This window comes from Scyliorhinus canicula, chromosome 14, assembly GCF_902713615.1.
Source record: "Scyliorhinus canicula chromosome 14, sScyCan1.1, whole genome shotgun sequence".
NCBI lineage: Eukaryota > Metazoa > Chordata > Chondrichthyes > Carcharhiniformes > Scyliorhinidae > Scyliorhinus > Scyliorhinus canicula.
Window position 1 is genome coordinate 962,719 of NC_052159.1, and position 12,849 is coordinate 975,567.

The 12,849-nt window shown below is 47.1% G+C and overlaps 1 protein-coding gene across 1 annotated transcript in view; it reads left to right on the forward strand.

Annotated features, from left to right (window-relative positions):
* The window catches only part of LOC119977765 (dynein heavy chain domain-containing protein 1-like), a 459,774-nt gene that overhangs the window by 17,283 nt on the left and 429,642 nt on the right, over positions 1-12,849 (forward strand). The window contains exon 3 of the mRNA XM_038818968.1: positions 4,333-5,038. Within this exon, the coding sequence (XP_038674896.1) occupies positions 4,333-5,038 (706 nt within the window). The remainder of the gene's footprint in view (positions 1-4,332; positions 5,039-12,849) is intronic.

Sequence of the window (12,849 nt, forward strand, 5' to 3'; positions counted from 1 at the left end):
TGCCGCCCCTTGACAAATCCTGTCTGATCTTCGTGAATTACCTCTGGCACACAATCCTCTATCCTGGTAGCCAGGATCTTCGCCAGCAACTTAGCGTCTACGTTAAGGAGCGAGATAGGCCTATATGATCCGCACTGCAAGGGGTCCTTATCCCGTTTTAGGATCAAAGAGATCAGTGCCCGCGACATCGTCGGGGGCAAAGCCCCCCCCTCCCACGCCTCATTGAAAGTTGATCCTGGAGCATACTCCATGTATGTGTGAAAAGAATGAGAACTTCTTATCCTTCCAGGGCTAGACTGGTCCATTTTAGGATCCAACACACTATTGAAGTCTCCTCCAAGAATCAGTTGATGCGTATCCAGATCCAGGATGGATCCCAACAGATTTTGTACAAATACCACATCATCCGAGTTAGGGGCATAGACATTCACCAGTGCCACCAATGACTCACTGACCACCATGTATCTCCCATTAGTGCGCACAATGATCCTACTGACTTCTAGCGCGAGCCGTTTTGATCAGAATTACAGCGTTTCGAGCCCTTCCGTCAAAGCCTGAGTGAAACACCCGGCTTACATACCCCTTCTGCAGCCTGGTCTGATCTCCAACTCTCAAGTGAATCTCCTGCTAGAACACCACATCAGCATTTAGATTCTTTAGATGAGCGAAAACACTCAACCTCTTCACTGGGCCACCCAATCCCCTTACATTCCAGATGACCAACTGAATCAGTGATCTTCCACTCCCCCCGCCATCCCATCATGGAATTAGCCATTCCCACCTAAAGGGACTTCCCAGTAAATATTCAAAAAACACAGGTGAAGGCCCACGCAAGATGGCCACCACGCATCCCCTCAGAGTAAAACAAAATCAGTTCTATAGTCATCAGCAAACTAACCCCATCCCTCCCCATTTCCCACCAACACCGCACTCACCCATACAAATTGAAACCAAACCCAGCATCCAAACCACCTCCCCCCCCAACCCCCCCCAGGCACCGACCCTCGGTACATCGCAGCAGCCAAAACTGGTTCCAAAATTGCAGCTTTGCCCCCCCCCCCACCCATCTCACTCCCGTTTACCAGCTTCATTTATTGCTGGAGGGCGAGCGTGTGGGGGGGGCAAATAAAACCCCCAAAAAATGACAATGTTGCCCACCTCGAGGATCAAACATATTTCAGAATGAAGTCCCTTACCAGGACAGAATTCCAATGGGGGCCATATGCACCCCCTCCCCATTCTATACACCTCGTGCTTCACAAAGAAAATCCCCCTTTATTCCCACAAATAGATAAACAGATTTTATCAACTGTTATGGGAGCGGCGTTTTCAGAACCCCAAAATGTATCATGGAGTTCAACCCACCTCTCCCTTTAATGTATTGTTGCTTTTGAAGCACACGGCTTGGTCGCCAGGTGTGGTATGACAATTATGGACACGTGGGTTTTTAAACACAAAACAATGTTTATTCCATGAATTCAACTTAACCTTTTAAATAAACATTGGATTACTCAACACCCCTTTACTTCAAAGATAACCCTGAAAATAATACAACACTAAATAATCCCTCAAAATGTTCCTTCAAACCTCCAAAAGACTCAACACCTTTAACAACAGAATCACATCAGGTTAAAGACATTACTATTATGAGTTTAAATCACTCAAATGATTCAGAGATAGTCTTTCATGGCAGAGATCACAGCAGATCCAGCTCACTGCAAACACAGACACACCCAAGCAGAAACGGCCCTAGGGTTGCTGGCGCCCCGGGCAAGCTGAACTTCGGCGCCCTTCGGGGGGGGGGGGGGCTCCGTTCACCGGGGGGGGGGGGGGCTCCGTTCACCGGGGGAGGCTCCGTTCACCGGGGGGGGGGGGGCCGGAGTGACCTGGTACATGATCGGGACCCACCGATCGGCGGGCCGGTCTCTCTGTCGGCAGGCCTCCTTTCTTCCACCGGCGAGCCTGGATCCATCCGCCATGTTTGTGCGGGGCGGCCACCGCGCATGCGCTGGTTGGCACCGGCCCAACTGCGCATGCGCCGGGTCTCTGACGCCAGTCACGCACTCCTTGATGGCGCCCCCAGCACATGGCGCCCCGGGCGACTGCCCGAGTTGCCGGTACCTTGAGCCGGCCCTGCACCCAAGCTCTTTTTCTTCATGCAGCTCTCAGCAAACCAGCCAGGCACTTCTCAGCTGCTCTCTCAAACTGAAACTAAAAGCAGAAGTGAGCTCAACTCAGCTACCCCCACCCTCTGACATCACTTCAGTAATATGAGCTGTTCTATTTCTTAAAGGTACATTGCTTAAACATCCATTTCTTAAAGGTACTCTCACATGACATCAACAAATATCAAAAACTATCTACAGGATATCACAACATCTATCCCAAGCCACAGAAAACACAGATCGTATCCAATACAGTAACTGGTGCCGAGTACATGCTTTACAATGAAGGTGTCTGCCTTCTTCGGAGTCCATTCACTCCTTGACCAGCTTGGCTCCCACATCTTGGTAAATCCTCACAAGGTACCCTCCCATTTCAACTCACGGTTTTATTTGGCCCACTTCAGGACCCCCTCCTTCTCCCTAAAGCTGTGGAAGTGAACGATAAGTGACTGAGGTGGCTTGTTCAGCTGAGGCTTCTGCCGTAGTGTTCGGTGGGCCCTGTCCAGCTCCAGAGGGGACGCAGATTTGACCTCGCCCATTATATTCTGAAACATCTGCTGCAGGTGCGCGATTCTCCTGAATTTTTAAAAATCTTACTTGCGAGATTACTATCATTGTTTATCTTCTCACTCTTTTCTTGGTCTTCTTTTGTAGATTTTAAAACCTTTCCCAATCCTCTGGCTTACCACTAATCTTTGCCACATTATGTGTTTTCTTACAGTTTAATACTATCCTTCACTTCCTTGGCATGGTTGGCTTATCCCTTTTCTAGAATCCTTCTTCCTGACTAGGATATATTTTTGTTGTGAGTCACAAACTATATTCAGAAATGTCTGCCGTTGCTGATCAACCGTCCTTCCTGCTAAACTCCTTTCCCAGTCCACTCCAGTCAACTTTGCCATTATTTCATTGTATTTCAGTTTAGCACAGTTGTTTCTTACCCAAGCTTCTCACACTCAAACTGAATGCTAAATTCTATCATGTTATGGTCACTGTTTCCGAGGGATCCTTTGCTCTGAGATTGTTTACTAAACCTGCCTGATTATACATTACCAGATCCAAAACCGCCTGTGCCTTGGTTGGATCCACAACCTATTGGAAACTGTCCCAAATACACTCTATGAATTCTTCCTCATGGCTAATCCTGCCAATTTGTTTCACGCAATACACATGAAGATTAAAGACACCCGTGATTAAAGAACTGCCTTTATGCAATGCCCTCATTATCTCCTGATTTATTCCCTGGCCTACAGAATAGATCCTGTTTGAGGGCCTTATGCTCTCCCACCAGTGTCTTCTTCCACTTGTTATTCCTTATCCCACTGATGGACTCTACATCTTCTGATCCAGGTAGTCAGTATTTAGTTTAGTTTTTCCAGACACTATTTGTTTAGAACTATTTATATCCAAGAGTGTACACCGGCTATTCTGTGTCTGAGGTTCTTGGACATCTGACTTGGTATCATCCTTACATCGACGTTAACTTCATTGTCTCATTAGCCCTTCACAGAGAAAATGTTTCCCATTGTGGGTAAATCTAGAGCTAGTAGGCACTGTTTCAAAATAAGTGTGTCCTAATTAAGACAGAAATGAAGAGGAACTTCTCTCTTTGAGGGCCGTTAATCTTTGGAATTCACTTCCTCAGAGGGCGGTGGAGGCCAGGCCATTGAGTATATTCCAGGCTGAGTTAGACAGAGTTTTGCTGGATTCGGGAGTCGAGGGTTATGGGGTCAGACAGGAAAGTGGAATTCAGGCCACATCAGTTCAATCAGGATCTTGAATGGTGGAGCAGGCTGAATGGGCCAAATGGCCTCTTCCTGCTCCTAATTCTTATGACCGATGTTTTCTGGACCTTGCCTTAACCCCAGAGACTCAGGGGTGGGGGCGTCAGGTCGGGTCGGTGGCTCCCCATCACTCAGGCTGGCGGTGAGATTGGCAGGTTTCGGAGCCGGACATTTTATTGACTCTTCACTGAACAAATAATATTGGGATTAACGAGTGACACAAATTTTGGGGGATAATGGCAAACTGATGGTGTAAGGCGAGTGAGGCGATGGGGTACAATGAGCAACTTATTGGACAGAGGGTTTTAATGGGGGGGCACAATGAATGGATTTCATGGATGAGATGGTTATGGGATGAGGAATAAAAGTACCCTGTCTTTCAGCTTCCACGGACAGGCGCAACCCCTGTGATCGAGCTTCTACCTGGGCCCTCAGCATCCGACAGCGGCTGAACAGCAGAATCCAGGGGTACAGGAAGCCTGATGGTCCAGATATCGATCTCTTAGTGGCTGAACTAATAATTACCTTCATCACTGTCATAAAAACAAACAGGAAGAGCTCGTGGCGTTACCTGTATGAGGTTCTACTCCTGACCGCACAGTACCGCAATTATCTGCGTGGCAAACCCCAGCTTCTGCGTCACCTTGAGAGCGTCTATTATCACTACGAGATTAACCGCGCCAAGCTCGCTGAGATCGACATCCTGGGAGCAATGGGCAAAGCTTTTCCCAGAGACACTTCCCCTTTGTACGAAAAGAACAGGAAGCCTGGCAGAACCCACATAGATACCCGCCCTCGCTTGCCCCCACTTCCAGAGGAGCCGCTGTCCAATGCCCTGTTGCCCCATATTGCCACACGGCGTGGTCCCTTTCTCCTGGAGCAAGGCCTGCAGGATATTCAAGACCAGAAGCTGCTGTCTTTTTCAGATCTCCATCAATCAGTTGCCATTATCGGGGCCAGCACTGCACAACTAGAAGCTGCCTGGCAGTCTAAGCTGGGGCTAATGGCCAAGGCATTCCGAGTCAATTTAACCGGAGATTATAAGCACAAGTCGACTCAAACTGAGACAGCCGACAACAAAACAGAAAGGTAATTGTCATGTGTTCCTGTATAACTTCTCAGTCCCGTATTTTCCTACCTGCACTTGATAAGCTCACAACCTGCAGAAACCCTCGGCCATTCCTCAGTTAATACTAGACTTTAGTTTCCCATAACATTCCCCGCTGAACACCTTCATTCTCCCTGCTGTAAACTTGATTCATCAAGTCTGGCTCCATAAAATCTGCAAAGTCCATTTTGTCCATTAACAATGAGCTCACTGGGCAGCTCAGTGGTTAGCACTGCTGCCTCACAGCGCTGAGGACGCGGGTTCAATCCCAGCCCTGGGCCACTGTCCATGTGGCGTTTCCACATTCTCCCCGTGTCTGTGTGGGTCTCACCCCCACAACACAATGATGTGCAGGGTAGGTGGATTGACCACGTTAAATTGCCCCGAATTGAAAAAAAGAAAGAATTGGGTACTTTCAATTTATAACAAAAAAAGACAATTAGCTTACCGATCCACAGTGCCTCCCAGTTAAGCACAACCAAAATTTTAAATTTCTCCTCACAGCGAATGTGTAATTTTAATGTGAGAATGAGTGCATTCACAGGGAGAGTGTCTGTGTTCAGACAGAATGTTTGGGAGGCACAGTGGTTAGCACTACTGCTTCACAACTCCAGGGTCCCGGGTTCAATTCCGACCTCGGGTGACTATCTGTGCGGAGTTTGCACTTTCTCCCCGTGTATGCGTGAGTTTCCTCCGGGTCCTTCGGATTCCTCCCACAGTCCAATTGCCCCTGGGTGGGGTTACTGAGGTACGTGGATAGGGTGGAGACGTGGTCTGAAGTAGTGTTCTCTTTCCAAGAGCTGGTGCTGAGTCGATGGGCCAAATGCTTTCCTTCTGCACAGAATCTACCACTCATGTATCTGTGTTCACAGTGAGTGTGTCTGTTCACAGGGAGTGTGTCTGTGTTCACAGTGAGTGTGTCTCTGTTCACAGTGAGTGTGTCTCTGTTCACAGTGAGTGAGTCTGTGTTCACAGTGAGTGAGTCTGTGTTCACAGGGAGTGTGTCTCTGTTCACAGTGAATGTCTGTGTTCACATGGAGGGTGTCTGTTCACAGTGAGTGTGTCTCTGTTCACAGTGAGTGTGCCTGTGTTCACAGTGAGTGTCTCTCTGTTCACAGTGAGTGTGTCTGTGTTCACAGTGAGTGTGTCTGGGTTCACAGTGAGTGTGTCTGTGTTCATATTGAATGTGTCTGATCACAGTGAGTGTGTCTCTGTTCACAGTGAGTGTGTCTCTGTTCACAGTGAGTGTGTCTGTATTCACAGTGAGTGTGTCTCTGTTCACAGTGAATGTCTGTGTTAATAGTGAATGGCTGTGTTTGTCGTGAGTGTGTCTGTGTTCACAATGAGTGTATGTGTGATCAGAGTGAGTGTGTGTGTTCACAGTTAGTGTGTCTGTGTTCACAGTGAGTGTGTCTCTGTTCACAGTGAGTGTGTCTCTGTTCACAGTGAGTGTATCTGTGTTCACAGTGAGTGTGTCTCTGTTCACAGTAAGTGTGTCAGTGTTCACAGTGAGTGTGTCTGTTCACAGTGAGGGTGTCTGTTCACAGTGAGTGTGTCTGTTCACAGTGAGTGTGTCTCTGTTCACAGTGAGTGTGTCTCTGTTCACAGTGAGTGTGTCTGTATTCACAGTGAGTGTGTCTCTGTTCACAGTGAATGTCTGTGTTAATAGTGAATGGCTGTGTTTGTCGTGAGTGTGTATGTGTTCACAATGAGTGTATGTGTGATCACAGTGAGTGTATGTGTGTTCACAGTGAGTGTGTCTGTGTTCACAGTCAGTGTATCTGTGTTCACAGTGAGTGTGTCTGTGTTCACAGTGAGTGTCTGTGTTAATAGTGAGTGTGTCTGTGTTCACAGTGAGTGTGTCTCTGTTCACAGTGAGTGTGTCTCTGTTCACAGTGAGTGTGTCAGTGTTCACAGTGAGTATGTGTGTTCACAGTGAGTGTGTCTCTGTTCACAGTGAGTGTGTCTCTGTTCACAGTGAGTGTGTCTGTATTCACAGAGTGTGTCTCTGTGAATTCACAGTGAATGTCTGTGTTAATAGTGGATGGCTGTGTTCACAGTGAGTGTGTGTGTGTTCACAGTGAGTGTGTCTGTGTTCACAGTGAGTGTGTCTGTGTTCACAGTGAGTGTGTCTCTGTTCACAGTGAGTGTGTCTCTGTTCACAGTTAGTGTGTCTGTGTTCACAGTGGGTGTCTGTGTTCACAGTAAATGTGTCTCTGTTCACAGTGAGTGTGTGTGTGTTCACAGTAAGTGTGTGTGTTCACAGTGAGTGTGCCTGTGTTCACAGTGAGTGTGTGTCTGTGTTCACAGTGAGTGTGTGTCTGTGTTCACAGTGAGTGTCTCTGTTCACAGTGAGTGTGTCTCTGTTCACAGTGAGTGTGTCTGTATTCACAGTGAGTGTGTCTCTGTTCACAGTGAATGTCTGTGTTAATAGTGAATGGCTGTGTTTGTCGTGAGTGTGTATGTGTTCACAATGAGTGTATGTGTGATCACAGTGAGTGTATGTGTGTTCACAGTGAGTGTGTCTGTGTTCACAGTCAGTGTATCTGTGTTCACAGTGAGTGTGTCTGTGTTCACAGTGAGTGTCTGTGTTAATAGTGAGTGTGTCTGTGTTCACAGTGAGTGTGTCTCTGTTCACAGTGAGTGTGTCTCTGTTCACAGTGAGTGTGTCTCTGTTCACAGTGAGTGTGTCAGTGTTCACAGTGAGTATGTGTGTTCACAGTGAGTGTGTCTCTGTTCACAGTGAGTGTGTCTCTGTTCACAGTGAGTGTGTCTGTATTCACAGAGTGTGTCTCTGTGAATTCACAGTGAATGTCTGTGTTAATAGTGGATGGCTGTGTTCACAGTGAGTGTGTGTGTGTTCACAGTGAGTGTGTCTGTGTTCACAGTGAGTGTGTCTGTGTTCACAGTGAGTGTGTCTCTGTTCACAGTGAGTGTGTCTCTGTTCACAGTTAGTGTGTCTGTGTTCACAGTGGGTGTCTGTGTTCACAGTAAATGTGTCTCTGTTCACAGTGAGTGTGTGTGTGTTCACAGTAAGTGTGTGTGTTCACAGTGAGTGTGCCTGTGTTCACAGTGAGTGTGTGTCTGTGTTCACAGTGAGTGTGTGTCTGTGTTCACAGTGAGTGTGTGTCTGTGTTCACAGTGAGTGTGTGTCTGTATTCACAGTGAGTGTGTGTGTGTTCACAGTGAGTGTGTGTGTTCTAAGTGAGTGTGTGTGTTATAAGTGAGTGTGTCTGTGTTCATAGTGAGTGTGTCTGTGTTCATAGTGAGTGTGTCTGTGTTCATAGTGAGTGTGTCCGTGTTCACAGTGAGTGTGTGTTCACAGTGAGTGTGTGTTCACAGTGAGTGTGTCCGTGTTCACAGTGAGTGTGTGTTCACAGTGAGTGTGTCTCTGTTCACAGTGAGTGTGTCTCTGTTCACAGTGAGTGTGTGTGTGTTCACAGTGAGTGTGTCTGTGTTCACAGTGAGTGAGTGTGTGCGTTCACAGTGAGTGTGTGTGTGTGTTCACAGTGAGTGTGTCTCTGTTCACAGTGAGTGTGTCTGTGTTCACAGTGAGTATGTGTGTTCACAGTGAGTGTGTCTGTATTCACAGTGAGTGTGTCTCTGTGAATTCACAGTGAATGTCTGTGTTAATAGTGAATGGCTGTGTTTGTCGTGAGTGTGTATGTGTTCACAGTGAGTGTGTCTGTTCACAGTGAGTGTGTCTGTTCACAGTGAGTGTGTCTCTGTTCACAGTGAGTGTGTCTCTGTTCACAGTGAGTGTGTCTCTGTTCACAGTTAGTGTGTCTGTGTTCACAGTGGGTGTCTGTGTTCACAGTAAATGTGTCTCTGTTCACAGTGAGTGTGTGTGTGTGTTCACAGTGAGTGTGTGTGTGTGTTCACAGTGAGTGTGTGTGTGTGTTCACAGTGAGTGTGCCTGTGTTCACAGTGAGTGTGTGTCTGTGTTCACAGTGAGTGTGTGTCTGTGTTCACAGTGAGTGTGTGTGTTCTAAGTGAGTGTGTGTGTTCACAGTGAGTGTGTGTCTGTGTTCACAGTGAGTGTGTGTCTGTGTTCACAGTGGGTGTCTGTGTTCACAGTAAATGTGTCTCTGTTCACAGTGAGTGTGTGCCTGTGTTCACAGTGAGTGTGTGTCTGTGTTCACAGTGAGGGTGTGTCTGTGTTCACAGTGAGGGTGTGTCTGTGTTCACAGTGAGTGTGTGTCTGTATTCACAGTGAGTGTGTGTGTGTTCACAGTGAGTGTGTGTGTTCTAAGTGAGTGTGTGTGTTATAAGTGAGTGGGTCTGTGTTCATAGTGAGTGTGTCTGTGTTCATAGTGAGTGTGTCTGTGTTCATAGTGAGTGTGTCCGTGTTCACAGTGAGTGTGTGTTCACAGTGAGTGTGTGTTCACAGTGAGTGTGTCCGTGTTCACAGTGAGTGTGTGTTCACAGTGAGTGTGTCTCTGTTCACAGTGAGTGTGTCTCTGTTCACAGTGAGTGTGTGTGTGTTCACAGTGAGTGTGTCTGTGTTCACAGTGAGTGAGTGTGTGCGTTCACAGTGAGTGTGTGTGTGTGTTCACAGTGAGTGTGTCTCTGTTCACAGTGAGTGTGTCTGTGTTCACAGTGAGTATGTGTGTTCACAGTGAGTGTGTCTGTATTCACAGTGAGTGTGTCTCTGTGAATTCACAGTGAATGTCTGTGTTAATAGTGAATGGCTGTGTTTGTCGTGAGTGTGTATGTGTTCACAGTGAGTGTGTCTCTGTTCACAGTGAGTGTGTCTGTTCACAGTGAGTGTGTCTCTGTTCACAGTGAGTGTGTCTCTGTTCACAGTGAGTGTGTCTCTGTTCACAGTTAGTGTGTCTGTGTTCACAGTGGGTGTCTGTGTTCACAGTAAATGTGTCTCTGTTCACAGTGAGTGTGTGTGTGTGTTCACAGTGAGTGTGTGTGTGTGTTCACAGTGAGTGTGTGTGTGTGTTCACAGTGAGTGTGCCTGTGTTCACAGTGAGTGTGTGTCTGTGTTCACAGTGAGTGTGTGTCTGTGTTGACAGTGAGTGTGTGTGTTCTAAGTGAGTGTGTGTGTTCACAGTGAGTGTGTGTCTGTGTTCACAGTGAGTGTGTGTCTGTGTTCACAGTGGGTGTCTGTGTTCACAGTAAATGTGTCTCTGTTCACAGTGAGTGTGTGTGTGTGTTCACAGTGAGTGTGTGTCTGTGTTCACAGTGAGTGTGTGTCTGTGTTCACAGTGAGTGTGTCTGTGTTCACAGTGAGTGTGTCTCTGTTCACAGTGAGTGTGTCTCTGTTCACAGTTAGTGTGTCTGTGTTCACAGTGGGTGTCTGTGTTCACAGTAAATGTGTCTCTGTTCACAGTGAGTGTGTGTGTGTTCACAGTAAGTGTGTGTGTTCACAGTGAGTGTGCCTGTGTTCACAGTGAGTGTGTGTCTGTGTTCACAGTGAGGGTGTGTCTGTGTTCACAGTGAGTGTGTGTCTGTATTCACAGTGAGTGTGTGTGTGTTCACAGTGAGTGTGTGTGTTCTAAGTGAGTGTGTGTGTTATAAGTGAGTGTGTCTGTGTTCATAGTGAGTGTGTCTGTGTTCATAGTGAGTGTGTCTGTGTTCATAGTGAGTGTGTCTGTGTTCATAGTGAGTGTGTCCGTGTTCACAGTGAGTGTGTGTTCACAGTGAGTGTGTGTTCACAGTGAGTGTGTCCGTGTTCACAGTGAGTGTGTGTTCACAGTGAGTGTGTCTCTGTTCACAGTGAGTGTGTCTCTGTTCACAGTGAGTGTGTGTGTGTTCACAGTGAGTGTGTCTGTGTTCACAGTGAGTGAGTGTGTGCGTTCACAGTGAGTGTGTGTGTGTGTTCACAGTGAGTGTGTCTCTGTTCACAGTGAGTGTGTCTGTGTTCACAGTGAGTATGTGTGTTCACAGTGAGTGTGTCTGTATTCACAGTGAGTGTGTCTCTGTGAATTCACAGTGAATGTCTGTGTTAATAGTGAATGGCTGTGTTTGTCGTGAGTGTGTATGTGTTCACAGTGAGTGTGTCTGTTCACAGTGAGTGTGTCTGTTCACAGTGAGTGTGTCTCTGTTCACAGTGAGTGTGTCTCTGTTCACAGTGAGTGTGTCTCTGTTCACAGTGAGTGTGTCTGTGTTCACAGTGGGTGTCTGTGTTCACAGTAAATGTGTCTCTGTTCACAGTGAGTGTGTGTGTGTGTTCACAGTGAGTGTGTGTGTGTGTTCACAGTGAGTGTGTGTGTGTGTTCACAGTGAGTGTGCCTGTGTTCACAGTGAGTGTGTGTCTGTGTTCACAGTGAGTGTGTGTCTGTGTTGACAGTGAGTGTGTGTGTTCTAAGTGAGTGTGTGTGTTCTAAGTGAGTGTGTCTGTGTTCATAGTGAGTGTGTCTGTGTTCATAGTGAGTGTGTCCGTGTTCACAGTGAGTGTGTGTTCACAGTGAGTGTGTGTACACAGTGAGTGTGTCCGTGTTCACAGTGTGTCCGTGTTCACAGTGAGTGTGTCTCTGTTCACAGTGAGTGTGTCTCTGTTCACAGTGAGTGTGTGTGTGTTCACAGTGAGTGTGTCTGTGTTCACAGTGAGTGAGTGTGTGTGTTCACAGTGAGTGTGTCTGTGTTCACAGTGAGTGCCCCTGTGTTCACAGTGAATGAGTCTGTGTTCACAGCGTGTCTCTGTGTTCACAGTGAGAGTGTCTGTGTTCATAGTGAATGAGTTTGTGTATATAGTGAGTGTCTGTGTTCACAGTGAGTGTGTCTGTGTTCACAGTGAGTGTGTCTCTGTTCACAGTGAGTGTGTCTCTGTTCACAGTGAGTGTGTCTCTGTTCACAGTGAATGTCTGTGTTAATAGTGAATGGCTGTGTTTGTCGTGAGTGTGTATGTGTTCACAATGAGTGTATGTGTGATCACAGTGAGTGTATGTGTGTTCACAGTGAGTGTGTCTGTGTTCACAGTGAGTGTATCTGTGTTCACAGTGAGTGTGTCTGTGTTCACAGTGAGTGTCTGTGTTAACAGTGAGTGTGTCTGTGTTCACAGTGAGTGTGCCTCTGTTCACAGTGAGTGTGTCTCTGTTCACAGTGAGTGTGTCAGTGTTCACAGTGAGTATGTGTGTTCACAGTGAGTGTGTCTCTGTTCACAGTGAGTGTGTCTCTGTTCACAGTGAATGTCTGTGTTCACATGGAGGGTGTCTGTTCACAGGGAGTGTGTCTGTGTTCACAGTGAGTGTGTCTGTGTTCACAGTGAGTGTCTATGTTCACAGTGAGTGTGTCTCTGTTCACAGTGAGTGTGCCTGTGTTCACAGTGAGTGTCTCTCTGTTCACAGTGAGTGTGTCTGTGTTCACAGTGAGTGTGTCTGGGTTCACAGTGAGTGTGTCTGTGTTCATATTGAATGTGTCTGATCACAGTGAGTGTGTCTCTGTTCACAGTGAGTGTGTCTCTGTTCACAGTGAGTGTGTCTGTATTCACAGTGAGTGTGTCTCTGTTCACAGTGAATGTCTGTGTTAATAGTGAATGGCTGTGTTTGTCGTGAGTGTGTCTGTGTTCACAATGAGTGTATGTGTGATCAGAGTGAGTGTGTGTGTTCACAGTTAGTGTGTCTGTGTTCACAGTGAGTGTGTCTCTGTTCACAGTGAGTGTGTCTCTGTTCACAGTGAGTGTATCTGTGTTCACAGTGAGTGTGTCTCTGTTCACAGTGAGTGTGTCAGTGTTCACAGTGAGTGTGTCTGTTCACAGTGAGGGTGTCTGTTCACAGTGAGGGTGTCTGTTCACAGTGAGTGTGTCTGTTCACAGTGAGTGTGTCTCTGTTCACAGTGAGTG